The sequence below is a fragment of the Uloborus diversus genome, chromosome 2 (genome assembly GCF_026930045.1).
Source record: "Uloborus diversus isolate 005 chromosome 2, Udiv.v.3.1, whole genome shotgun sequence".
Lineage (NCBI taxonomy): Eukaryota > Metazoa > Arthropoda > Arachnida > Araneae > Uloboridae > Uloborus > Uloborus diversus.
The window spans coordinates 175,767,829-175,793,449 of NC_072732.1; the positions used below are offsets into that span (position 1 = coordinate 175,767,829).

General features: G+C 33.4%; 1 protein-coding gene and 1 non-coding gene across 2 annotated transcripts in view; one reads left to right on the top strand and one right to left on the bottom strand.

The window, feature by feature from the left end:
• LOC129216171 (probable helicase with zinc finger domain) overlaps positions 1 to 20,891 on the top strand; it is a 52,321-nt gene extending 31,430 nt beyond the window's left edge. Inside the window, 9 exon segments of the mRNA XM_054850342.1 lie at positions 661 to 864; positions 3,999 to 4,258; positions 4,724 to 4,842; positions 5,942 to 6,235; positions 7,809 to 7,916; positions 9,377 to 9,452; positions 14,983 to 15,175; positions 18,315 to 20,613; positions 20,615 to 20,891. Of these exon segments, the coding sequence (XP_054706317.1) occupies positions 661 to 864; positions 3,999 to 4,258; positions 4,724 to 4,842; positions 5,942 to 6,235; positions 7,809 to 7,916; positions 9,377 to 9,452; positions 14,983 to 15,175; positions 18,315 to 20,613; positions 20,615 to 20,674 (3,613 nt within the window). The 3' untranslated portion in view covers positions 20,675 to 20,891.
• Positions 20,892 to 25,529: 4,638 nt separating this feature from the next.
• Positions 25,530 to 25,621, bottom strand: Trnai-uau (transfer RNA isoleucine (anticodon UAU)). Its single transcript is given in 2 exon segments — positions 25,530 to 25,565; positions 25,584 to 25,621. It is a non-coding gene; the product is annotated as a tRNA-Ile (tRNA).

The window sequence follows — 25,621 nt, forward strand, 5'->3', positions numbered from 1 at the left end:
AATCCATTACTTTTAATTTTAACTCAAGTTATACAGTTGACTTCCTCTATCTGAACACTCTCTAATGTGAACATCCCAATATTCTGAACACACTTTGATAGGCCCGGCGAATGAATATGCATTATCCCAGTCTCCCTCTATAATGAACACCTCCATAATCTGAACATGTTCGGCCCCTTGAGGTTCAGAATAGAGAGATTCCACTGTATATAATTTATGTATTGATTGTATTTAAAGCAAAAGTTAAATACAAGTGAAATATTTATATTCACTATTTTACTCATTAATAAATAAGTTATAAAAAATCGACCTTTTCCCTACTGTGTTGATCTATAGATTTAAAGTGTGCAGAACTAGCTGTGATACAGTGTAAGTTATTATTTAAGGTTTTTGTTGTACAACAATTGTTGTACATTGTACAATCAAGTTTTGTGAAAATCTTAACTGTTATTTGCTTTTTCCTCTTTACAATTGCATGTTCATGTATTGAACTTGTTACATTATACATTTTAAAATTTTTTCTTTTTTTAGCTTTTTTAGTATTTGAATTTGTGTTATGACATAATAATGAAAAGTATTGTACATAGATACGTATGTTTTATATTTATTACCATATATATATATAAACAATTTTTATGATACTGAAATTGTCTTCAACAGTGGAAATTTGGACTTAGAGCCTTGGTTGAATCCAAAACAAAAAGAGGCTGTTGAAGCAATAATTACTCCTTTAAATCTCAGACTTCCACCAGTGTTGATCATTGGACCTTTTGGAACTGGAAAAACATTTACTCTGGCCCAAGCTGTTAAAATGATTTTAAACGATCCTTTGTCCAGAGTGCTTGTATGCACACACTCAAATAGGTAAGTTGAATTGTTAAATACATTTTGATCATGTAATGCATGAAAAATTTCACCTTGTAGCTAAAAAGTTGAAGTTTTTATTTTAAACAGGTATATTTGTACACGCTGTTAAAAGTTTTAAAATTGGAATAATGAAGCTTATTTTAAAAAGCATGTATTATAAAAAGGCACTTTTATAAAAACTGCATGTTTTTATAAAATGGCACATATTCCATATATTGATGGGCAAGAATTGGTAATCAGTGGGGGGGGGGGGTGCTCAAAAAAAATATGGGTCGCTAAAAACAGGGTTATATTTCAAAATGTCACCTCATGTAAACTTTTGTTGTAGATTTATTTCAAAGAGAAATACTTGAGCGAAAGTATTGAATACTCTTTTATAACTTGTTTCTTTCTACAATAATCAATGATTGCAGAGAAAAAATGTTCTTTAAAATAAATACTGTGTTTTAATCATGAATAGTCAATCAATTTGTTTGATAAAGATAAAGAGTCAGGAGGGGGGGGGGGGGGGGTCCCTCTGTCTTAGTTAAAATATAAGAGTCATTCTATGTAAATATAACAAACATTTTTCAAGACATCCTTTTTTGACCAAGATTTTATTGAATGATTGAATTAACTAGTTTTCTTCAGGAATAATGATTTCAGAATGTATAAGTAAATCGTCTCTTTTTTCCTATCGGCCTGAATCCAATGTACAGAAGCAGAATTTCAAATGTTCCACATCTGTTTTTGTATAATTGTCTCACTCATTAATGGGAAAAAAAACCTTTATATGTCGCAGCTTGAAAAGATTAGTGACACAACTCAAAAAAGCAATTTTTTCAGAAGACCATTTTTTAAATTGTTGCAATTTGTAATTTATTGTTGTTTCATTTGTGACAATTCCTAATTCTTGTATGCCCCTTAAAAACGGTTAATACTTATTGTTCATTTCGCGCAGTTTTTGTGCTAGCCTTTTAGGGTTTCTAGAAATTTTAGTCAAATTTAGGTCGAATTAGGTTTTAATCAAAATTGCCATTTACCAGCAGCATTGCTATGTACGACTTGTGTCTTCATTCATTGTAAAAGATCAATGTTTCATAAGTATTATCAATTAAAAATCTAATTTTCGATATTTTTTGAGTTGTGTCACTATTCCTTTCAATCAACGATGTGATAAATTATGCTTGGCAAGTAAAAAATCACAAAGTAATTACCTTATATCTCACCAAACAATTTTTACAATTGTATGTAATATGCTTTGTTGGGACAAACAAATTCAAGAGCTAAAAATATAAATTTAAATCAAATTGTCAAGAAAAAAAATACTGTGACCAAGGTGAAATGTAAGTTACAAGCTACAGAATTAAAAATTGTTTGTTAAAAAAAATAGTAATAATATATATATATATATATATATATATATATATATATATATATATATATATATGTGTGTGTGTGTGTGTGTGTGTGTGTGTGTGTGTGTGTGTGTGTGATAACAGTGGAGCAAAAATAACTGTTAATTAAAAAATAACTGCAAAAAACCTTTCAAACAAATCCAAATAAACTACAGGTAATCTATACTAATATTATAAAGAGAGAGGGCGAATTTTTGAGTGTTTATATGTTCGAGGTAATCTCTGGAACTATTGCAACTTTTTGAAAAATTCTTTCACTATATGAAAGGTGCTTTCTTACTGAGTAACATATGCTATAATTCGAAAAAAATCCGATAAATAGTTTTTTTTTATTCCAATTTAGGCTCAAATTTCACATAAATTGCCTATTATCGGTTATTTAAGGGGTGAAAAATTACTTGCACATATTAATATTTTATATCGTTGAAAAAGGTAGAATTTTCCACGTTCTAAGCAATTTGTTTCAATGCTCTAACTTCATTACGATGGGAGCAATTTGCGTTTTAATCTCGGACTTTTTAAGACTTAGCTGAAATTTTGGCAATACTTTCTTCATTAAATCTATCAATAAAAAGTGAAGGAATTGTTCCACAGTTTTCTTTTTGACACCGTTGGAAAAAGCGACATTTTTTACTCCAGAAATATCTCGACCTTTGGTCGAAAAAGTAACCTTCTATCGCCAAAGGAAAAAAAAGTTACAAGCCATTAAAAATTGAAGTTCGAATAAATCTAATCTCCATTAAAATTACTGATGCTTTGTTTCGCATTGCCATGGTTACGTCTTTTAGCTTCACTTCATTTTAATTTCTTAAAGGTCCACAAACTTGGCGCCACGGAATTTAAGCAATGGGGAAATGTTTTCGCCAATTCTGCATATTTTACAATCTACGTTATGATAATTCCCCCAGACGATGTAGAAATTGCGGGAAGAGTTTGATAATTAGGAGTCTTAGCAATTTTCCCAATTGTCGCCAAATTTGTGGACGCCAAAGACCAAGGGCTAATGTACTTCGGCCATGACCTTGCTGATAGTGGCAAAAGCAAACAATGGGGTTGTTTCCTTCAGTCAAAAGAAGTACTTTTAGTCACTGAAATTTTTTTCAACAGAATGGTTCAAACATTTGATAGTTTATTGAATTTTTTTAACTTTTCAATTTACAAAGTTTGAACAGAACAACGTCTGTCGGGTCCTCTAGTACTTAATATTAACGAAGCAAGTTGTAGTCTGTCATCATTTTCAAGAAAAGATTCCTGCTGGAAAAGCATAAGTCTACGTTATTATATTTTTTAGCATTATTTGTTTTAAATATTTTGCTATTTCCGTTACATTCTTTTTTTTCTATGTGCATATATCCATTCTGTCTGAATGTTCGATATACGTTTTTCTATTCTTTTGTTGTGTGGAAATATTTTTCAGTGATGTCATAGAAAAATATTGCTTCTACAGTGAAATCCTGTTACAAGGAAGTATCAGTTTCATCAAAATAAATTTCAGTCCTGGTTTAACTTGAATTCCATCACAGTGAAGTTCTCTTCACATTGAATAAAATTTATGGTCCCGTAAAGCATGTTGTAATGATTTCACTGCATATTTAATCTAGCTTTTGAATTTTTTTCATTTTTTATGAACGTTTTCAATGTGCTTTAAATGAAATTATTAATGTATAGTTTTCATCCATACTTTCTTGTATGTGTTATCATTACTACAATAGTTATTTTTAATGTGTTGTGCAGTGCTGCAGATATCTATATTCGAGAATATCTTCATCCACAAGTTGCAGAAGGGAGGACAGAAGCTACTCCTTTGAGAATCTATTATCGTCACCGTTGGGTAGCAACTGTTCATCCTACAGTTCAACAATATTGTTTGGTTTCAACTGCTGGCAGTGATCGCAATTTTAATATGCCAACTATAGAAGATGTTAAAAAACATAGAGTGATAGTTACTACGCTAAGTACTTCCAGGTACTTAGTTCAATTAGGGTTAGAAAAAGGTAAATATATTTCTATAGCAATAGAATAATTTTTCTCTGCTTTAGGCTGCATAAGGCCATATGAAATTGATAAAAGATGAAAACTGTTCTCCTGTCAGTATGAACAAATCTTAATTTTGAATTAAGATGTCATAAGTGAAAATGATGAAAAATTATTTCATGTTTCAATCGCCCTCCCCTTTAATTTGTATTTTTTCCTTATTGTCATTTCCAAATCTAATTTTCAGAAAACAGTGTCCGTTTTTTTCTTTCATTGATGCTTTTTCCTTTTAAAAACTAGAATTTATTGTGCTTTTATAGTAATGAAAACAAGTTATTAATTCTTTTAAAAATCATTTGTTACGTACATTAATTCATAATAAAATTTCAGTTGTTGCAAGTTAGCTACTATATCTTGTTTGTTACTCTTTCACAGTGCCCCTTTTACGCCATTAGTAATTTAGTTTCATTCTATATTCCCTGTAGGTTTTTTCACTCACATTCTTATTGATGAAGCTGCACAAGCAATGGAATGTGAAGCAATTATGCCTTTGTCTTTAGCAAATGAAAATACACGCATTGTTTTAGCTGGAGATCATATGCAGGTACTTTTTTGTTTATAGTTTGAACTTTTGTTATTTGTTCTATTATTGCATTATCAATCTTTCTTAAAATAACAGACCCTTAGTCTAGTTTGTTGTCTTATTATCTGTTTTCTATTGTTTGTTTGGTGGGCCAATCTTGTCCTAAGTTGTTTTGAAACATTTTGTGTTTGAGACATTTAACATTTTTTTTTTGAAACATTTTTGCATCGGTCAAAAGTGATTGAAATCTGTATTTGAAAAAACATTTCATATTTGGGCTTTAAGTGTGTGTACAACATGTTCAGTAAGCTTACTATCACGCTTTCCGCTGAAAGTTAAAAAAAAAAAAGCATACTAAGTGGACTTATAAAAAATCTTCTGTATCTTCAAACTGTCTATTGTCTATGCTTGTAGATCACTCCGCATTTTTCAAGACTAAATTTTTGGTTAGACATAAAATTTAATCTTTTTTCTTTTTTTTATTTTGTTCTTTTCAGCTAAGTCCATTGGCTGTCAGACCACATGTTCTGTCCTAAAGTTCCATTTTTGTGGTATTACAATTTGCTAATTCAATTCGACATGGTTCTCCATTGCCGATGCATGTGGATCACCTTGGCATATATAGCTATGGCTGCTTCTACTTGCTGTTGTTCACCCACAATGCCAATACTCCCAATGCTCAAGGAAGAGAACAAGCGCTGAAAAAGTTTCTGAAGTCATTCCTTAGCAGCCAGTCAGAGTTTGTCCTGGTTAGGAGCAGGTTACAGAAATAGCTGTGAATCTGAAGAAATATTTTTTCATTTATTGGCAGAATTCATGAAAGTGATTACTTATAGTAATGTGGTTTGCTATGCTATGATAATGGAAAAGTAGAAAATAATTCTACTAAAAACATTGACATTATGTTGTTCAAAATGGTATTTTAAAGCTAACTTTAGTGGCTTATAAACTAAATTTATTAAATCCTGGATTAAATCTGAATTTAAAATGTTCGAAACATTCATTATAATAATGCAAAATTTGCTGTTTGTAGCTTAAAGAATGAGTATCTTGAATCAATCTTGTTTATTTTAATTATATAATCTTGCTTCTGTTTAATTGCATTTTGTTCTTATTTCAGCTTAGCCCAGAAGTTTATTCACAGTTTGCTCAGCAAAGAAATTTACATACATCTCTACTCGAACGACTCTATGACTTATACCCTGAAATTTATCCTTGTAAAATATTACTCTGTGAAAATTATCGTTCTCATGAAGCTATCATTCAGTACACATCTGAGTTATTTTATGATAATCACCTGCAAGCTAGTGCTCTACAACCTCGTCATAAGAAATATTATCCTTTAACTTTTTTCACTGCTAGAGGAGAAGATGTTCAAGATTGTAATAGCACTGCATTTCATAATAATGCTGAAGTGAGTTTTAGTGCATTTAACTAATGCATTTTGTTTTATCTTCCTTGAAAGTGCTACTCATTATTTCAGTACTTAATATAAGTAAGGGAATATGAGATAAAATGAAATAGCGATGCAAAGTAAAATGGTGGAGTATTTTCACTGTTTGAAGCACCACCTATCTAGCAATATTTTAACTAGATTCTTAAATATACAGTTTATCCCAGGTAAAAAAATAAATAGCTCTAAAGATCAAGGTACATAATAGTACAAGTCATTTTCCCAATTTGATACGTATATTGTAGTAGTTTGTGGTTTATCAAAAATAATTATTGATAATTTAAGGTGATAAAGTTTTTTGTAATCAACATTTCAAATATTAATTAAGAGTGATGCAGAGTGCCATACTTATTAAGGTAATATTAGGCATGTTTAGATTTTAAATGATTAATCCAAGTGTAGTCTCACTTTATATTATGTTAGTTCGCTAGTTTACGCAGTTCGATCTTCATCCCTCCCTAGCGATCCGTGAAAAGAAAAATTATTTTGAATGATTTCTTTTAGTGTTTGCTTCAGCTAATAGAATAGATTTCATTTATTAAATAAAAGTATGTAATGAAGAACAATACTTAAAGCGTACGCTGAAAAAAAGTAACAGTTAGGGACCTGACTAGGTTATTGCACTATTAGTCTAAATGACCAACACACATTTCCGAAAGCTATACATCATTGAAATGCCAAAAGAAATTCTCAGAATTCTGTGTGAGGGTTGGGGAGTTACTCAAGATCAGATATGTAAGGGGTGGTAGGATACAGCGAAATATATAACAGACGGGGAATACACCAATACATGACTACTTAAAAGTTAATGCAATTTTGGAACTGTTCGAGGAAAAAGTGAAATAATTCACTTTATTTATTTATTCATTCATTTATTAAATTACGTGTTAATTCATTACCCGCCTTCATTTATTAATTCACTTTTCTTAGTCATTCTCTATTGTATTCATTTTTTTTATTTTTCTCATACATTAATTAATATATTTATTTACTTGTTCCCTGTTACAGTATTTATTTAATGAAAAATTTTGTCATTTGATGAAAATATTTTTAATAATTAAATAGAAAATATTTCATTGGAAAAATATGCTCCACTCATGGGGCAAAGTGAAAAATTTTCTTTCTCTCTCTTTCTCTTTAAATGTATTTTTTTTATGTACATTTTTATTTTAAAGGACAATTTTACTGCCAAAAATGTAAAATAATATTTCAATGCAAGTTTTATTACATAATGCATTGTTCTTTGTATACTTTTATTTCCAAAACTAATTTTCAATTTGTTTGTTCAGAAAAGTTATCTCAACTGTTTCCCCACATTCCCCTGCTCGTTGTTTAACAAAAATAAAAATGATATTTGATGAACTTTGAATAATGTTTGTTATTTGTTAATCTTAAAATTGAACATTCTTTGAGATTTATTTGTATGTCTATTGTACTGAATATATTTTTAAAATACTTTCAATCAATATTTGATGTTCATGACATAAGACTGAACACTATTAGACTTCTTTCACTAAAAAATTTTATTGCGCAGGTATACGAAATTGTTGAAAGAGTTATTGAGTTAAAGAACAATTGGCCAAAATCATGGGGAGAACAAGATGAAACCAGTGTTGGTGTTGTGACACCATACTATGATCAGGTATGAGTTTTCATTCATCTCTTTTTGATCAATATTGACAGAAAGCTGAAATAATCTATGTGTATGAACTTTTATATGGAGTAAATATATGAACTTTAAATTTAATGAATGCCTATGAAAGTTGAACTTTCATTTTTGTAATTATCTGTAATTTTTCCAAAGCTGGCCTAAAAATCCTTTATTACTTTAATTCTAATTCTCAGGTGCTGGAATATCACATTTCATAAAATGAGAACAAGTTTTGTTTTTTATTAACCTGTCAAAAGTAAAAATCCCTTAAGTCAACAAGATCTTTTTTTATTTCTAGGAAACTTTATCTACTTTTAATCTCCACTAAAATGCAAGCTCCATTTTGAAACTGTTGACTCATCAAGTTTTAAATTTTTGCAGCTAGCTATTCCATGAGCCAATATACTTTTTGTAGCATAATATTTGTTTCTATATCTTATTAACTTACCACTTAGCCTCTAATTTAGAAAATTAGTGATTATAGTTTTTGATTTGGTTTTCTTTATCAAGGTCTTTACATGGGATTAATGAATTTTTGCTGTTAATTGGTATTTCTTTCAATTCTATATTGTAGCTTATGTGTTTTAGCGCTTCAAATTCATATATTGACTCAAAAAGTATTATATTTATTTTGATAACCTTACTTTTAATTCCTCCTATTTTGAAGGCTTTTAATTAGAGTAAGGTGACTAAATCTGAACAGCCATGTAATATTCCTATTTCAAGTAAAGTATTACTTACATTCCTGAAACAAACAAACATTTTAGATTTTTTTTTTAAATTAAAAGTTAGAAATTTCAAAGAGTGAAGTACTCTTATATTTCTTTTAATTTATGGAAGATTCCAAGTGACATAAGGACTTGAACCCCAAATGTTAAACAAGAAAAAACATTATCTTTAAAACTTCATTGATTTTAATTCTGTATTTCACAGCAAAACTAACTTGAGTCACACTATCATTTATTTCCCGTAGCGAGTATAAAAACGTGTGTTTGGTGCATATAAAGATTGTTACGCATGCTGTTATAAAATTAGTACATAATTATGAAGATTTTTTGTAATATAGAATTACTTTGTTATGGCTTATTGTGAAATAGGATTCTACATACAATGCATTAATAACCTGAAAATTGCTATTTTTTGGGCTTATGTTAGTCTGGCCCTGTGCTACAGAATTTAGGGAGGGTTAAAAATATGGAAGATTTCTCAAGCATCAGTGTCCACAAAAGGAATGCTTTTTGCTTGAACTCTTAGCCCAAATGAGAAGTTAGAACTCCAATGAGGAGTGATATGAAATTAAATGAGTATGGACATAGGTTGCATTTATGTTATCAATTTCAAATTTTATGCTCAAGTTATTTAGTTGCATTTGTAAATTTCTCATAACCAATCAATTTATGTGTCAGTATTGAAGTTTTTTTTTTTTTTTCAATTTATTTCTTTGACAATAGGTTGTTAGAATAAGAGCTGAATTAAGAAAGAAGAAACTGCATGGTGTATCTGTTGAAAGAGTGCTTAATGTGCAGGGTAAGCTCAAGCATTTGGAAGCATTCTACTTACACTTGTTATCATCACTTATGCTTACCTAATGATACAGTAGCCGTTTCTTATATCATCCTTATCAAAAAGGCAAGCAACAAGTCTATATCTAAAAACACTATAGTTGAGGGCATTAAGAATAGCATTACATGAGGGCAGAAAATCTGAGCCAATTTGCAAGCAAATGATTTGTTTTCTTTCACCCCTACACAACTCCCTTCCCCCCTACCCTTTACGTCTGAAAATGGTACAGTGAAACCTGTGTAAGTTGACCTCTTGCAGTGCAGTACTTTGGTGGTCAACTTAGACAGCTGGTCAACTTATAGAGGGTAGTAACGAAAACTTTTTTTTTGTCATTTCTTGCTCCATGCATTCATTTTTTAACTAATTGGAATACTTTAAACTCACTTTCATTGCTTAACATTACTTTAAAACAATAAGTAAAAAGGTTTAAAATATTTTTAGAGATTATTTACCAGAATAACGCGTAAATTATCATACAAATTTAAAATGTCTGTAAATCGATCGAAGGAAAAAAAGTCTCATTGATTATGAAAAACTACTTACTTGACATTAACAATTCCCAAAAATTCATAATGAGTCAAAAGTGACTTAAATTCTTTGATTTTTTCTTGTACATTTGTAACAATTGTAATGTACTTTTCAACACAATAACACCTTAATGAAGTTTGTCCCATTTTCTGGGACTAACATAAGCCCAATGTTTTTTGAAAGAAACATAAATAGTCATTGGTGTTTTTAAAAATGTCAGGTTGCTTATTTGATGCAAAACTGATTCAACTTTTAGTACAATCTAATGCTTTTGCCAAGTGGTCAACTTACAAAGGTTTTTTACAATACTCCAAACCAAAGCTGGTGTATATTAGTGGTTAAGATAGACAGGTGGTCAAGATAGAGAGGTGGTCAAGTTACAGAGGTTTTCCTTCATTATATAAGATAGGACTAATTCCGTTCTTGACAAAAGCGGTCAACTTAGACAGGTGGTCAACTTACAAAGGTGGTCAACTTTACAGGTTTTACTGTATAATTACTGAAGTTATGCAAGTTGTGTTAATCACTCTTCAGCTAGCTCTTTTTGTGTGAATGTTGATAATCTCTTAAGTTAATATTGTTAATAAATTTATGGGACGTTTTTTTCCCGTTTTTAAAGATTTTGTTGGCCCAGAACCAGTGGTGGCTCGTGCCTTGAAAAAGTGAAGGGACTAGATCATGGGTCACTCGCTCCCCCCCCCCCTTGGGTTTTTGATTTTTTTTTTTAATTTAAACTATCTTAACTAATTCATTTTAAAAACAGGACAAGCTATAAAATATTTAAACAACTATAAGTGAATCAGGAAAGATATTGATCTCATGTTTATGACCATGATTGCTTACAGCGTGGTGCACTTTCACCCCCTGACTTCCTCAAATGAAACTTAATTAATCAGATAGGGAAAAGCTACAAAATACATCACTAAAATTAATTATCTCATGTTGATATCCAGTACGCTTTCCGGTGCTACAGTACGCCTCCTTGCAACACCAATAAGAGGCTGCAAAGGAAGCCCTTTCACCCCCTGGCTTTTCAAAATAAATAAATAAATTTTTAAAATCAGTATTAATCTAATATTTTTAATAATAATATTATTTTTAATCTTTTAACAACAAAAAAATTTGAATGAGTAAAATAAATTTTATTCTAAGCAAGACCAAACTACAAAAGTGCAAAAATTTTGTAATCGGAGAGATTTGTAAAAATTATAAGTTAATTAACTTTATCAAAGATAAAAAATACATCTCAGTATTTGCTTTAAAATAAATAAAATAAAAATACATAAAACTAAATTTTAAAAAACAAAACTAAAAACAAACAAAATTAAAAAATTTAAAAAAAAACATCTTAGCGATTTATATGCAGGTGTACCTATCTGCATGGGAATCTGCTGGTGCCCATGGGCCAGATTCAGAATTTTTATGCAGACAAAGAAAAGAAAATCAAACTTTTTATTTTCTTCAAATTACTGATAACTTGTCACATTTTCTTTAAAACTACATGAGCAGTAATTTAAAAAAAGGATTAATTTCTGTGTAACAATGGGAAGAAATTTTTTGAATAAAAAAAAAATCTTGTTACAATATATGCACACATGTACATCCTACAACACAACAAACAACTGGCGCAACTAGAAAATAATTTTTAAGGGGGGGGGGGCACAGTAGGAAAAAAATCTCATCAATTTGATTTGCTCATCAAATCTCTTAAAAACACAATTTTAGACGGTCTTTTTTGGTAATGTTAGGGGAAAGAACGGTACAAAAGAATTTGTAGAAATTGAAGCTGTTGGGGTATTTGTCTTCTGTTTTTACCTTAAGTTCATTGAACTAAATAAAAGGCCTACAGAACCCCAACATCAAAAAGCCGTGCAGTCTGCCAGTAAGAAATAAAACATACTCAAATAGTTTAAATAAATAACATTTATTCAAAAAATATCACAGTTTACAATATGAAAAACGTTTTGTTAAATATCAAAATAATTTAGACTATAAACCCCCCAATTATCACAAAAATTTCATCGTTGAATCGTTAGACAAACAAACATATTTGAAAAACACAAAATATATTAAAGAAATTGTAAAATGTCACCTTCCTGCGCCAAATACGCATGTCTACTGCGCCGAAGAATTTTTGAACAAAGCATCAATAGCATAACAGTGTTGAGAGTTCAGCTAACAGTCCCATCATTCATCAGCCAATCGGCTTGCTTGGGTCGAGAAGAACTTTCCCCACACACAGGAACAACGACTTGAGCACACACCGGGATATGACCAGAAACCTCGGGAGATCTCGTCGGAATTACCAGGAAATTCAACCAGGAACGCTACACTGTTGTTCATCGATGATTTGCACTGAAGGAAGTCTCATTCTATCGTAGAAGCACCGGTTAGTTGATCGGGGGTACTGGCCATATTTAAGATTTAGGCCTAGTTACTGTCGGCTAAATATTTCTATCTACGACTGCATACATCTTCAGCAATGGTGACATTTAGACCTACAAAAATGCGTAATTTATAACTTATAAATAGCATTAAACACAGAATAAAACTTATTTCAAGCCCTGCTTGATTCCAAAAACATTACATCAACAGCGACTCGAGCACGCCGCAACTTCCATCAACGACAACCCAGCACGGTTGCCAAACCGGCAAAGACCAATCCCTGATTGGTCAACAAAAATGGCAAGATGCCAATATGGAGAGTAAGTATGAGGAATAAAGCACTGAAAATATTTTGAACAACCTATTTATACGTTTCATGACCGCGATACGTCATCCCATGACACACCCTACTTTGCATTGAAGATATACATCTCAACTATTCCTGATTGAGTGATTTAACAATCTTTCTATTCATTCTTTCGGCTCAAAGTAGCCAAAAACATCTCAACCATTGGGTGTTACGTCATAGGATGATTCCGACGTTGCACGATTGTGCCCGAATCAATTTCAGTTATCCGCCGCTGGGATACGGGATGCGGAGTGGCAAAATTTAACGAAGGTAAGTTTCAAAAATACACTTAAACATTTGAAATTAAATTAAAAGTACTCCAAGATATTAAATAAAGGCTTATAAGCCCAACAGAAGCCTTAAACAGCGGTTTATAAGCCACATTTATTGATGTTATGGTAAGGAATGGGGCTCCAGGACTCTCCCCAATCGTTTTTTTTTTTCTTTTTTTGAGAAATAAAAAGAAATCAGTTCCTCCTCCCCCATCCAATTTTTCGAAATTGCGGTTCCAAAAACGCAATTTTAGACAAACTTTGAAGATTTTTACAAGAAGGGTTTCCGGAGCTTTCCCCTGGAATTTTTTTCACAATTGTTTTTTTCAAAAACACAAATTTAAGCGATTTTTGAACATTTTTAAGCAGTGTTGTAAGGTATTCGTAGACTTTCCCTGGAAATTTTGCAAAAATGAAGTTCTGCAAATGAAAGTTGATGCTCCGTAATATTTTTGGCAGGAGAGAAGGATTTGGAGAAGAGACTCTTTTATTTTCAGACGAACTTGGAGAATGAAGAAAGAAATAGGACGGGGCAGGGTGGGGGGGGGGGGAGAAGAGGCTGACAAATTAACTGTAACTATAGAAAATTTTTAATTCAAAGATTTCTTTTTGAGCGAAATTAAGATTTACCCTAACATCATTTTTTTCGAATTAAAATCTTTTCTGCCGTTGTGTTTCTTAGATACGTTTTGATTTAACATATAATTTTAAGAACTAAATTAAAAACTTGAAGAAGTATTTAAGGTATATTCAAAAAAAATCTAAAAACAATGACTTTTTCTCTAAATTGTCATTATAGTACACTAATTACTTGAAGACAAAGAGTCAAGAAAGGAACAAATAGTCGATTGTGCAAATGAAGACTTCTTCTTTTACTGTATGTTGTTTATTTTACTTAGCATGAATTCCGTAATAAGAGCATTCAAACTATGCAAAATAAAAAACATACAGGCAGGGTAATGGTCTCGACGAATCTATTGAGGCTCAATGCGTTGGTGTTGAGGGGGAAAAAAACAGATAATCCTTGGCAGCGTATATAATCCGCACCTCATTAATTTTACACTTTTTTAACAGATAATCCAAAGATTATAGACAAGAAAATTCGGTATAATTATTATTTTTTTTTAAATTTCAAGCACGTACGCACAAAAAAAAAAGAAAAGAAAAGAAAAATACATAAAAAAGTTTAATTATTGTCTGAAAAAAGTGAGGGGGCCCGGGCCCCCTCCGGCCCCTCCCACGAGCCGCCACTGCCTAGAGCCATTATTTTTTGTTCTTGGACAAAATTCCTAAAGTTGTAGAAGGTTTATAAAAGTTTCCAAAACTTACTTCCTTCTTTTTTTTGAACTTAGAATGTTATCCTGCAAAAAATCATTTTTCAAATTTTTGCAAAGCGGGAAAATACTTTTTTTCACTGTCTCAAATTTTTCGTAAATAAATCATTATTATCATCAACATTTTTTTTTTTTTTGAGCCTAAGCCTCAAACAATTTGACATCAAAATTCTTTCCCTCTGAAAACTAAAAAAGGGTTTCAGAAGAATTTTTTATTTGTGTAAGGTCTGAAAATTTCAAAATCTTCCTAATTCCTTGGCCCACACACTGGTAGGTGACAAGCGACAGGTTTTGCACCTTTAGGTAATGAGTTGAATGCAACTCAGTTGTATTTTTTTCTAATGCAGTTTTTTTTTTAAATTTATTTATTCTTTATTTTTAAAAGGTCTGAGGGATATTTATTTATTACTAGCATACTCTTTCTAACTTATTCTTAGCTCTTCCTCCTCTTTGTTTGTAGGAAATTTGATTTAATCATTTAATTGTTCTTATTAATGTTTATTTTATTTCATTCAATTTTTCATTTGTTTTTGAAACAAAGAAATGAAACATTTTATGAAAACTAAATCTGATTTTTATCAATTTATTTAGTTATTACTTTTCACTGACAAACTATCAATTTTTAGGGAAACAATTCAGAGTTATTTTCTTAAGTGCTGTTAGAACAAGACAAACTTGTGGTTTGAACAAACCTGAATCAGAGTTAGACCATGGCTTCTTGTCAAATGCAAGGCTATTAAATACAGCTATTACAAGAGCTCAGTCTTTAGTTGCTGTTGTTGGTGATCCTGTATCTTTATGTTCAGTTGGCAAGTGTCGGTAAGTTACCTTCCTATCTGACTCTACTATTTATTTATTATTTATGTGCTTATACTTGTGTGTGCTGGCCAAAGCAGTCAACTGAAACCAGAGATGAAAGTTTTCAGTCTTTTTGATAGATTTCATACTTTAAAAAAAACGGGGGGGGGGGGGGTCTGAGTGGTTTAGAACCCTATAATAGTGAAAAGTAATAAATAATCGATGAATGGTTTAAAACTAGCAGAAGTTGAAATAGCTCTTTTTTATTTAATTTGTATTTTGTGATCATATTTAAGAGAAAATTGCTTCTTATTGCATACTAATGAAAAAATAAATTTCTATGCATTAAAAAACGTTATGCCGAAGAAATTGAAAGGATTTCTGTGGAAGTCCTGCGTCCAGGGGACCACATAGCATGTACAGCCTTAAAATTTGAGATAAAATTACTTTGAGACACAAGGGTAATTTTGAATAGTTTTTTTTGTAAATTAACTAAGAGGCTCTGCCCCCTGCTCGCTGATGCTCACCAACCACTGAAGATTGCTTCGCAATCCTTTTTGATTTTTAAAGATTTGTATCGTCAATAAAAAAGAAACAGATTAAAAATGCACTATGAGCTAGCTCCCTTTGGATCAAAAAGCACCCCTTCCCCAGGTTTCAAAAAAACTTGTACCAACTTGCAGTGCCATAAGGGATAAGGGGTTCCTGCAGTTTTGTATGTTTGAAAAATGCATTTCTTATTTGTGGTCTCTAGTAATATATTTTGCTCTTTAGCTCAGGGCTTGAATTCAGTTGAGCTTAGATTTTCCGTTAAAATCGGAACCTTTCAAGTTTGTGAATAAGAAAGAATAAACAAACGAATAAAAAAAAACGTTAGTATGGCAACGCCAAATAAAACTTTCAATAATTTGAATGGAAATGAGATTATTCGAATTTGATTTTTAACGGCTTGTAACTTTTTTTCCTTTGGAGATAGAAGCTTAATTTTTTTGATTTTAGGTCGAGTTAGAACTGGAGTAAAAAAAGCGATCTTTCCAGTGGTGTCCAAAAGAAAACTATTGGACAATTCCTTTCCTTTTACTGATAGATTTAATGAAGAAAGTAGTGCCTAAATTTTAGCTTAGCCTAAAAAAGTTCGACCGAAACACACAAATAACTCCCTCTGTATTTAAGTTACAGCATTGAAACAAATTGCGTAAAACTCGGAAAATGCTACCCTTTTCAACGATATATAATATTAATATGTGCAAGTAATTTTTCACCCGCTTAAAAGGCAATAATAGGCAATTTACTCAAAATTTGAGCTTAAAAAATTAATTACAAAAAAACTAATTCAAATTATAAAAAATAAAACCCCAGGTGCATACCCCCGGGGCTCAAAGTTATTTTGTACAAAATTTTAAGGCAGTAGGTGCTATGTGGTCTCCTGGACGCTGGCCCGCCACAGACTTCTTTCCAGAATTTCTTTGAAACCTTACCTTTATTTACTATAAAGATATTATATCGCCAATCGAAGGGTCAAAGATTTTCCACACCCCTTAATATTCTGTATCATTTGAAAGGGCATTTTTTTCTGCATCAGATTAAACTTGTTTAAATTTTTGCAATCAATTAAAACAGCAGATGTAAGGGTTTATAATTTAAAGTGGTCTAATTTAAACTCTATTTCAGCACAGAGCTAAAGAGTAAAATTTTACTAGAAACCACAAATTTTGAAACTACTGTCTGTTTTCTCTGCCAAAACCTCCCGTGGATTTGCGCATGCATCAGGTCTGCTCTGATTTTATCAAGATAGGAATAGAAACTCTGAAGTAAAGAGATGCAAAATAACATGCTCAGCAGTTCTTCCAACAGGGGTCCCGCTGGGTGCTCACAAAGCTGCTGGGGAGAAATAGCGTGTCCCGTGGGACGCGTTAAGATTCAAATATCGGGTCCTTTTCTCAAAAACCGGGTATTTTACGCGCTATAGTGCGTCGGCGAGACCCCTGTTCCAAAGTGGCGTCAAAAAAGAGAGGGATAACAAGTGCGAGCAGAAAGGGTCCATCTTCAACCTCCTGTCAACCGTTTTTAAAATGGAATCTATACCGAGTGCTAGTCTTCGCTTTCAAGAACAGACCTGTCTGTTTTCTTTTGCTGAAACCTCCTGCAAATTTGCATGCGTCAGGTCTGCTCTGATTTTATCAAAATAGAGTTGGAAACTTGGAAGTAAAAAGAGGCAAAATAATATGTTCAGCAGTCCTTCTAAAGTGGCGACGAAAAGGACAGAGAAAATAAGTGCAACCGGAAAGGGCTCATCGTCAACCTGTCTCCCCTTTTTAAAATGGAATCTGTCCCGAGTGCTAGCCTTCGCTTTCGAGAACAGACAGTACTTTTCAAACATACAAAACCGCTATTTTGTTATAGCTGCACTCCTCTTTAAATTTTGAATGCAACATTGCATTTACCTCATTCATTAAATATCAGGTAGAGTATTTCAGACATTTTTTTCTATAAATTTTAAAAAGTGTCTATACTTGAAAGACCATACTTCCCCAAAATAATATGTGTGTAGTAAAACATTACTTTAAGGTGGAAAACAAGTTTAGGCAAGACCTCAAATCAACTCATTTAATTTTTTATTTTAACTACTTTTTACTCAAATACGGTTTTAAACTCAAATTTAACTTTTTACCAATTTTTTAGGAGAATACCAAATTTTAAAAGAATAAGCACTTGTTTAACTTTTATTTTAATACAAATCTGATCTTTTTTTTTTTTTTTTTTTTGCATTTCTACTTGGTAAGTTTTCCTGCTCTGAAACAGTACTTTAGCTCAGGGTTTTGTATGTTTTACTGGAGGTGCATAAAAAACTCTAAAGGCTGTCCTGACTTTTTTGCTATCATTTATGGCAAAAATAAATTTTTGCCAGAATAAATTCTGGTAAAAATAAGATTTTGAAAAGAGTTTACAAAAAAATTACTCATTTATCATTTATCTGCACTGTCATCCCCATCCTTACCTAATAATTCTTGTTAAGCAAATCACTCAATAAAATACAAGTTTTGAAACATTACTACTTCTTTTAAATCTATTTTGAGCTTTTGAGTGGATTCAAACTTGTTTTGTTTCAGCCTTTTTTAGTAAAAATTCTAAGTGTCTTTATTTTTTTCATTTATTTCAGGAAAATGTGGGAGAAGTTTATTTTTACTTGTCACAAAGAAAAAAGTCTCTTTGGTATCACATGGGACTCCCTTCGCTCACAGCTTGACAGCATGGAATTGAAGAAAAATTTCATTCTCAATCCTCTAGCCCCCGAGTTTGTTCCGGGCAGAATGTATCACGGTCAACCTGCACCTTCTAATTCCAATGAAGGTTTTTGTTCTAATGCTGCTCCTCCTCAGCCTTGGTTTCTTTTCCCACTCCCAACTGCTTTGCAGGGGCCACCTATCATACAACCACCCATCATGCCTGCCCCACATATGATGTCTGCCCCTCATCCATATAATATGGTAAATTGCTTATGTCCACCAATAATGCCTCCACCTCAGCACAATCCATTTCAAAACTATCCATACAACTCTTCCTCACTCCCACCACCTCCACAACAACGTCCCAATTCCACGAGAATGCCAACCAATGCCTTTCCTCGTAAAATTACGAGTAACCGAGGCCTTTCTAACCTTAGTGAGCTGAAAGAATTTGACCACAGCATTGTTGGTGGTAGGCAGTTGAAGCCAAATGAAAGTAACCAGCTTTTTCCTCTTATGAGCAAGCAATCACCCAGCAGAAATATTGAGGAGAGAAGTCAGAATGATCAGTCCGAAGAAGCGAAGCGAATGCTGATGAGTCGGATAGAAAACTTGATAAGTTCTTTTCCACGTGACGAAAATATCGTAAACATGCAAAATACACAAAATTTAGTAGCTCATGATGATAAAGGGAACAAGCAATATCTGGGGAAGCCAGAAGAAAGTATGAATCCTTTTGTCAAGAATAGCATGACATCCGAATTGAATTCAGAATCTTTTCCCGATAGTATGTATGCGAGGAATAGTAAAATGCCTGTAAATAATTCGTGGTACGCATTTCCTCCAAAACCCTGCCCTGAACCTGAAGTCCAGAATCCTTCTTTCAATAATTTTAGTGATCACAATACCCGAACTCCATTTAGTGATATGAATGGCTTTGTTAATGATAGAGAAAGAGTTCGTAATGTTCCAAACATGCATCCGATGCTAATACCAAACAATAGTAATCCATCTGTTATTGAAAAATGGAATGATTTACCCGATTCATCGCAAGTACGAATGGATATGCCTTTTGCTAACATTCCTATGCTTCACGTTTCATTCCAAGAAAAAATGAATCTCTTAGAAAAGATATTGCCTCCTGGGACTGATGTTTTTGCATTTATTGATAGCGAAGAACAAATTAAAGGATTCCTTCAACACTTAGCTAATACTGAGAGCAATGCAGCAACTAAAACATTCTTGCTTTTGATTGCAATAAAAAAGGATCAGGAACTCATTCAAGAATTGCACATGAATGCGCAGAAAAGACTTGCAAGTCAGAGATACTCTTCACCATCTCGGAGCATGCAAGATAGTCCTGCATCTATTTTAAGGAATGCCACACACTCTGCTTATTTTAATAAACTTTCTCTTAATGGCAATGCAAATCATTCGGAAGGATTCGGTAACTCGGAAGTATTTGGCACCGAAGCACCAAATTCACCTTTCTCAATGCCTAGGATTGTATCCGTTGATAAAATTGAATCCGGTTTTTTAAACGATCAAAATCGGCCAGAGCCACCGAAATCTCACATGAATACTTACTCGGTTCCGTGGATGAATGAAAATGGCTTAGGGCCAAATAATGGCTTAGTTTTTAACAGGCATAATCACGATGTGCCTGTTTTTGAGATGTCGAAATTGGCAATTGGAAATTCAATGGAAAACAAATTTCCCAATGGGGATGCTTCAGAAGGATGGCTGCCCTTTGATCCTTTCTCTGAGAGGCGTCGTTTTGAAGTAGAGAAAATGAACGAAAACCTTAAGCGAGTTTGGGCCTCTGAGTATAAAATGCCTTCTCCGGTGGATCATGGAAGTTCTCCATTTCAGCTAAGTATAGATTCAGGTAATTCTCAAGGTTCTTATTTAAGTCGCCTAAGAAGTATTTCAAGTGCAGTTGAAGGCTTCGATAACAGCAACCGATCCTTTCCGATCGATTTTTCGAGATGCGAGGATAGATCGTCGAAACGATTTGAAGCTGTGAATCCCATGACGGCTGGTCCATTATCTTTGTCCTATCCGGATATTCCAGACATTCTGTCATCTCATATACTACCTAATAGTAAAGAACCTTCATCCAAGGTCATTCGACAGCCAACCACTTGTTCCACTGATGGTGGTTCTGCTAATGCGTCATCTTTTATGTTTGATCTGTCTATACAACCAGGTAATGAAGCATCTTTACGCTACCCCCCAACTATCATCTGAAGGTATGACATATGCCAAAATCCTCCGATCTCCCCAGCAGTAAAATTGTAAAGTGAATGAATAGGATTTATGAGCCCGAGTGCATTATGGTTGTGGAGAGATCATTGTTATGAAAATGTAATTTTAACTCTATAAATGTGTAATTTTTTCATCAATTTGTTGTGATGTAGGTAATTGTAAACTCATGTACATTAGTATCACTGTGTGGTGTTTTGTATATAGTTATTGTCTGTCTTCTATCATTAAAATGTTTCTTATGTGCTATATTTAATGTGTCTTTTCTCTTTTTTTCTTTCTAGTTTTTTAATCCATATTTATACACTGCTCAAAACAGTTAGGGGAGCACATGGTTTTAACAAATATATGCAAAAATGTATAACAATAAGTAACATAAAAGGAATCATCCATAATTAAAGCCTACCAGGAAATGGGAAAAAAAAAACGTTCGATGCAAATCTAAGTTAATGACGTCAAAAACCAGAAAAAGGAGATAAGGGTAGAAATCGGGATGTTGCATAAATATCTGTTTTATTGCCATAACTGCTAAACTAGACTGTGCAGGTTTTTTTTTTTTTTTTTGAGACAAGGTTACTTGAGAATGTGTTAACAACGTAATTTACCGGAATCTATGACAGGCCGTGCTATAGGCAGACTGGAATCCGAGCTAACACAAGGTAGTGCCACGGACACTGATGGAGTCTCCAGAAGTGTCGTTGCAAGGCTATGGAATCAACTCAGATAAATGGGAAATTTTAGACGTCGACCAGGGCAAAGTGTTGGCCATGTGCCACTACAGCAACTGATGTCCTGTATATGAGGTTAACAGCCTGTCAAAACAGAACAGAGAAAGCTACGCAGCTGCAAAGACAGTTGCTCTTGGAAATAGGACGAAAGGTGTCCAGCCAAACAGTACTTAATCGGCTTCATGAGAGAGTGCTCTATGCATGTAGGGCAATGGTCTGCATTCCATTGACCCCACGCCACTGTGCGGCCTGAAGAAGATAGGCTGCTGAACATTGAGATTGGGAGCAGCGTGGCTAGGAGCCAAGTGCTGTTTACAGACGAGTCCCGATTCAGTCTGGAGTGTGAGACCCAACGTTTTCTGGTATGGAGGGACAGGGGCACTCGAAATAACCCCGCTTTCATTTATGAAAAGTCACAATCATAATATAGACGAGCTGTATAGATGGAATCTGCATAGGCGGATGTACGGACCTGCTTATCATTAGAAATGGCGCTTTGACAGGCCAAAGGTAAGCAGACGAGATACTACGACCTCACTTGAACCCGTACGCTAGAGCCATTGGAGATACCTTCCAGGATGATAATGCCCGACCGCATAGAGCTTGCCTGGTGGAGAACATGCTTGAAGCTGAAACAGTACAGCATATGGCATGGCTAGCATGCTCTCCTAACCTTAATCTAATAGAGCATGTTTGGGACATGCTCGGACTATGCATTGCTGCGTGATCAAGGCCGCCTGTTACTTTTCGAGACTTGGAGGTTGCACTTCTTGAGGAGTGGAACAGTATTTCCCAATGTCAGATCGATAACCTCATCGCATCCATAGCAAACAGGTGTGCAGCAGTCTTAGCTGTTCTAGAGCACACGCCCTATTAAAACTCATGCATCATGTCTAAACAGTACCTTTTTTTATTGTTTTCATGTAACTAAATTGTTGCCCTATATCATCTTTTCATGTTTTTCCCATATTTTCAAAGAATTTAAGCTTAATTCCATTTTTTTTAACGTCTTTTCTCTGTATTGCGCATTGATACGTGCGTACTATCTATTGTATGCCAATACGTGGTTGTCTCGCACGATTTTCTTCTGTTTTTTGCTTGCTCCACTAATTGTTTTGAGCAGCAATTAAATTTGTTGCATATCCTAAAAATAGAGTAAAAGCTTTTTATTTAAAATGTTAAAAAAAATTACTGTATCATCAGCTGCATTTAGTCAAATAATTTACAAAAAAAAAAAAAAACTTATAATAACAAATTTGTAAACTCATGTACATTAGTAATGAAAATTTAACAGAAATGGTTTTTAGACATCCTTTAAAAAAGAATTCTGCTTTGTAATTTCAAGCTGGCCTATATAATCAAAACTGACTTTTTTTTTTGGCTTCACAAAAATCTATTAACTATAACATGCAGTGGTGGATATAGAACTCAAACAAAGGAGTGGGGAGTCACTGTTTTATAGTGTCTTTTTCTTCGTTTTTGTGAGGATTCTCTTCTTGGACAGGGGGGATGATCCATCGTTCCAGACACCCCTGTTTAAACAATGTGAAATTTTCTCTCTACAAGGAGTGGTCCCTCATCCTTTCCCCCTACTTCTGTGTTTTTTGGTTGAAATTTGATGTAAAATCTTGGAAAGAAGATCAAAGGGACAGTTTCAAGATTTGCCCAGGTTCGAAAATATCGGAAGATTTGCCACTGTCTCCCCTTGTCACAAGTCATGCTATTTTTCAGACATTTTGTTGATTTCACACTTCATCTTGTTACCTCCCCTCTCCCTTTTTTCATAGGGTTGGGTTTTTGACACCAATAGCTGTCAAATACCGACATTATTGTCAAATACAGTCATTACTGAAATTTTTTATAAAAACATGATTTCCTGATGCTGAAAAATTATTTAAAAATAATTATACATCAATCATGTTTATTAAAAATTACATTTTTAGGTGTATTTAAAATAAATTTGAATTTTCCTTTAAATTACTTGTTATGCTGTAAAAATAGTTTGATAGTAAAACTCAGCATCAAAAAAAAAAAAAAAAAGTCTTATCCAGTTAAAAATACAGTAAACTCCCTCTAATACGGACACTAACGGGACAAATTTTTGCGTCCACAATAGAGAGGTGTCCGCAGGCCAGGGGTTTAATAATGTTATTTACATTGGAACTGGGGAATTAAAAATTGTCCGCATAAGAGGGGTGTCCGCCTTTAAGGGGTGTCCGTTAGGAGGGGTTTTACTGTATATCAATATCAAATTTAGAAATTAACTTGGTATAAAGGGTGAAGAAATGAACTTGGTTGGCTTCAAAACTGTTATTTTGTTCGCATGCTTCAAGAAAAAAAAAAAAAAAATTAGAGTGCGACTAAATATAATATTGATGCAAATCGTCGCCTCCGAGTAACAGTAGGATATCTCACTGCTATTTCTGGGATTAGGTGTCTTACTGTTGCTCTGAGATGACGAAATGTAAAGATACCTATTTTATTTTAGTGTTCATGTTGGAAGTTTAATCATACAAACATACTCTGTTCTCATGGGTGTCCCAAACTGTATTTTTTGGAAGGGCGGAAATTCTCACTTTGACGAATAGAACTCCAAATTTTGCCGAATGATGAGGGTTTTATCGAAAAAAGAATTTTTTGGGAGGTCACAGTGACTTCCCATGGGGGTGCCCCTGTCAGTACTTTCAGCTTTGAAAAATTGGAGCAATAAAATATTCCAAAAAAAAAAAAAGTTAATACATATGCAACTGATATTTATGGTACTTTCTATTCTATAATAATGTTGCTTTTATTATTTATCTCTTTCATTCTACAATCAAGCAGTTAGTTAAATCAAAATTATGTTTGGGATTTTTTTTTGTGCACTTTTTTATAAATCTAACACAATTAAAAAGTTTTTTTAGAGAATGGAATCAAAATTTATGTAACTAAGAATCCGTGCTAATATAATTTTCCTGTCAATAAAAAATTTTAGACAGGTTTTAATTTAGACAGAGATTTTAAGTTTTTGACTAGTGTTTTCAAAAAAGTTTTTTTGGCACTTCTCCGTAGAAAATTGAGAAGACCCGTATCCCCTGGCGCCATCTACTGAAGAAATAAGTTATTGTAAAGTAATTTTTCTAATAGGCAAAAGTTGCAGCTCAAAACTATTTTGCACTTCTAATTACAACACTTGTTTCTGATGCACAAAAAGAAAAAAAAAATGGGGAAAGAGGTGGGGGTAAAGGAAGTATTGATCTACCTGCATAAATTTGTTTTTTTTTTCTGTACACCATTTTCTTTACCGTTTATTTTTGAGCAATCGCGATTGCCTATTGTTCTCACTTGACTGTTTTGACGTCCTATCATTTTATTTTCCCACCACCACCCTCCGCAGCATCACCGTCGACCGGGTCCTCACGATGCTGCTCCTATAGCGAAAGCCGTCTCCAGGTTGCATCCATGTCCTACACACACGCGCATACATACACAACCACACACACACATTCATGCCTGCACACAGACACAAACACATAAGCCTAAACACACATACACATACACCCCCTCACACACACACATACACCCCCTCACTCACACACATACACCCCCTCACTCACACACATACACCCCCTCACACACACACATTCATATACACAACTACCCACACACTTGTGCCAGCACACAGACACAAACACACATGCCTACAGACACATCCACATAACCCCTACACACAAACACACATACCCCCCCGCACACAAACACACACGCCTACATACACACACTCGTGATTGCGAAAAACATAATTTGAATTCAAAATGTCAAAATTCAAATTAATTTTTTTCTTTATTTTTTTTTTTTTTTTGACTACCGCATGTTTAGTGCTCCCTTCCTCTTTCAGAACTGATCTGAATTTCATGGCAGCGGACTTGAACTTTTGAAATCAATTTATTTTAAATCGTTCTCCTTTTTGAATTTCAGATGTGCATATTTTGAAGCAATCCATTTACTTCCTTAACACTCCCAAACATGGGTAAATTTGATTAAATTTCTACCCAAAACTTTTGTACTTGAAATTAGCGGTGGCATGTGGCATGGTAACGTGACAGTGTTATGAAGAATGTATGTAATAGATGAAGAAATATGGTAAAACAATTGGCAGTTCTCCAAAAAGTTGCGTTCCCCAGGTGAGGCTCGAACTCACAACCCCGGCATAACTCACAAGTACTGTCTTATAAGTACCGTGCGCTAACCAATTGCGCCACTGGGGA